Source organism: Sardina pilchardus, chromosome 12, assembly GCF_963854185.1.
Source record: "Sardina pilchardus chromosome 12, fSarPil1.1, whole genome shotgun sequence".
NCBI classification, from domain to species: domain Eukaryota; kingdom Metazoa; phylum Chordata; class Actinopteri; order Clupeiformes; family Clupeidae; genus Sardina; species Sardina pilchardus.
The window spans coordinates 32,996,766-32,999,265 of NC_085005.1; the positions used below are offsets into that span (position 1 = coordinate 32,996,766).

At 48.5% G+C, this 2,500-nt stretch overlaps 1 protein-coding gene across 1 annotated transcript in view; it reads left to right on the forward strand.

The window, feature by feature from the left end:
* The window catches only part of LOC134097550 (protein EFR3 homolog B-like), a 56,949-nt gene that overhangs the window by 48,461 nt on the left and 5,988 nt on the right, over positions 1-2,500 (forward strand). The window contains exon 16 of the mRNA XM_062550433.1: positions 875-942. Coding sequence (XP_062406417.1) covers positions 875-942 — 68 coding nt within the window. The remainder of the gene's footprint in view (positions 1-874; positions 943-2,500) is intronic.

Below are 2,500 nucleotides of genomic sequence, written 5' to 3' on the forward strand. Positions count from 1 at the left end.
TGTGTGTGTGTGGGTGTGTGTGTCTGGTTAGGGAGTGTGTGTGTGTGTGTGTGTGTGGGTGTGTGTGTCTGGTTAGGGAGTGTGTGTGTGTGTGTGTGTGTAATAGGTGGTGTTGTCTGGTTAGGGAGTGTGTGTGTGTTTGTGTTTGTGTGTGTGTGTGTGTGTGTGTGTGTGTGTGTGTGTGTGTGTGTGTGTGTGTAATAGGTGGTTGTGTGGTTAGGGAGTGTGTGTGTTGTGTGTGTGTGTGTGTGTGTGTGTGTGTGTGTGTGTGTAATAGGTGGTTGTGTGGTTAGGGAGTGTGTGTGTGTGTGTGTGTGTGTGTGTGTGTGTGTGTGTGTAATAGGTGGTTGTGTGGTTAGGGAGTGTGTGTGTGTGTGTGTGTGTGTGTGTGTGTGTGTGTGTGTGTGTGTGTGTGTGTAATAGGTGGTTGTGTGTGTGTGTGTGTGTGTGTGTGTGTGTGTGTGTGTGTGTAATAGGTGGTTGTGTGGTTAGGGAGTGTGTGTGTGTGTGTGTGTGTGTGTGTGTGTGTGTGTGTGTGTGTGTGTGTGTAATAGGTGGTTGTGTGTGTGTGTGTGTGTGTGTGTGTGTGTGTGTGTGTAATAGGTGGTTGTGTGGCTAGGGAGTGTGTGTGTGTGTGTGTGTGTGTGTGTGTGTGTGTGTGTAATAGGTGGTTGTGTGGCTAGGGAGTGTGTGTGTGTGTGTGTGTGTGTGTGTGTGTGTGTGTGTGTGTGTGTGTGTGTAATAGGTGGTTGTGTGGCTAGGGAGTGTGTGTGTGTGTGTGTGTGTGTGTGTGTGTGTGTGTGTGTGTGTGTGTGTGTGTGTGTGTGTGTGTGTGTGAGAGTGTGTGTGTAACAGGTGGTTGTGTGTTTCTCAGGTGATCGAGGTGAGACAGAAGGAGGCGGCGCACCTGCTTCCTGAGGACGTGTTCATCGAGAGTCCCCGGTGAGTCCTCGCCCCTCAACACACTCCATGCTCTGTGTGTGTGTGTGTGTGTGTGTGTGTGTGTGTGTGTGTGTGTGTGTGTGTGTGTGTGTGTGTGTGTGTGTGTGTGTGTGTGTGTGTGTGTGTGTGTGTGTGTGTGTGTGTGTGTGTGTGTGTGTCTGGTGAGCCCTCGCCCCTCAACACACTCCATGCTCTGTGCGTGTGTGTGTGTGTGTCCGGTGAGTCCTCGCCCCTCAACACACTCCATGCTCTGTGCGTGTGTGTGTGTGTGTGTGTGTCCGGTGAGTCCTCGCCCCTCAACACACTCCATGCTCTGTGCGTGCGTGCGTGCGTGCGTGTGTCAGGCCTGCTCCATGTTACGCTCCTGTCTAGAGCTGGGCAGTAGAGCAGTGAGCCCTCTCCCCTCAACACACTCTGTCCCTCTTCACGTGTGTGTGTGTGTCTGGTGAGCCCTCGCCCCTCAACACACTCTGACCTCTGTCTCTCACTGCTCCCCGAGCGCCGCTAGTTGGGCAGGCAGCTCACTGCTCACCTCACTGTGTGTTCACTGTGTGCTGTGTGTTCACTAATTTGGTTAAATTGGGTTAAATGCAGAGAACTGAATTTCCCTCACGGGATAAAAGAGTTCAGATGCAAAAGCCTCTGAATCCACTTTTGTCAAAAATGAGATAATGATGGTGAGTGAATGCTCTTCATATATAGTGTGAATTAATTCAATAATTTAGCTTCAAACCTCACTAAATACCATTCTCTTCCTGGTCTGAAATATTGATTTGTAGGCGAAACCCTATAGGAGTCTGATACAAAATGCTCATTTAAAAGAAAAGTGGTCAGACGGATTTAGAGGCTTTTGCATCTGAACCCTTCTATTCTATTCTATTCTATTCTATTCTCTTCGTGTGTGTGTGTGTGTGTGTGTGTGTGTGTGTGTGTGTGTGTGTGGTGTGTGTGGTGTGTGAGGTGTGTGTGTGTGTCTGTGATGAAGGACGCTTCTAAGTGTGTGATGATGAAGGACGCTTGTAAGTGTGATGATGAAGGACGCTTGTAAGTGTGTGATGATGATGAAGGACGCTTGTAAGTGTGTGATGATGATGAAGGACGCTTGTAAGTGTGTGATGAAGGACGCTTCTTAGTGTGTGATGATGAAGGACGCTTGTAAGTGCAGTGTGATGATGATGAAGGACGCTTGTAAGTGCGATGTGATGATGATGAAGGACACTTGTAAGTGCAGTGTGATGATGATGAAGGACACTTGTAAGTGTGTGATGATGATGAAGGACACTTGTAAGTGCGGTGTGATGATGATGAAGGACGCTTGTAAGTGTGTGATGAAGGACGCTTGTAAGTGCGGTGTGATGATGATGATGAAGGACGCTTGTAAGTGCGGTGTGATGATGATGATGATGATGATGATGAAGGACACTTGTAAGGCGGTGTGATGATGATGATGATGATGATGATGATGATGAAGGACGCTTGTAAGGCGGTGTGATGATGATGATGATGATGAAGGACGCTTGTAAGGCGGTGTGATGATGATGATGATGCTGAAGGACGC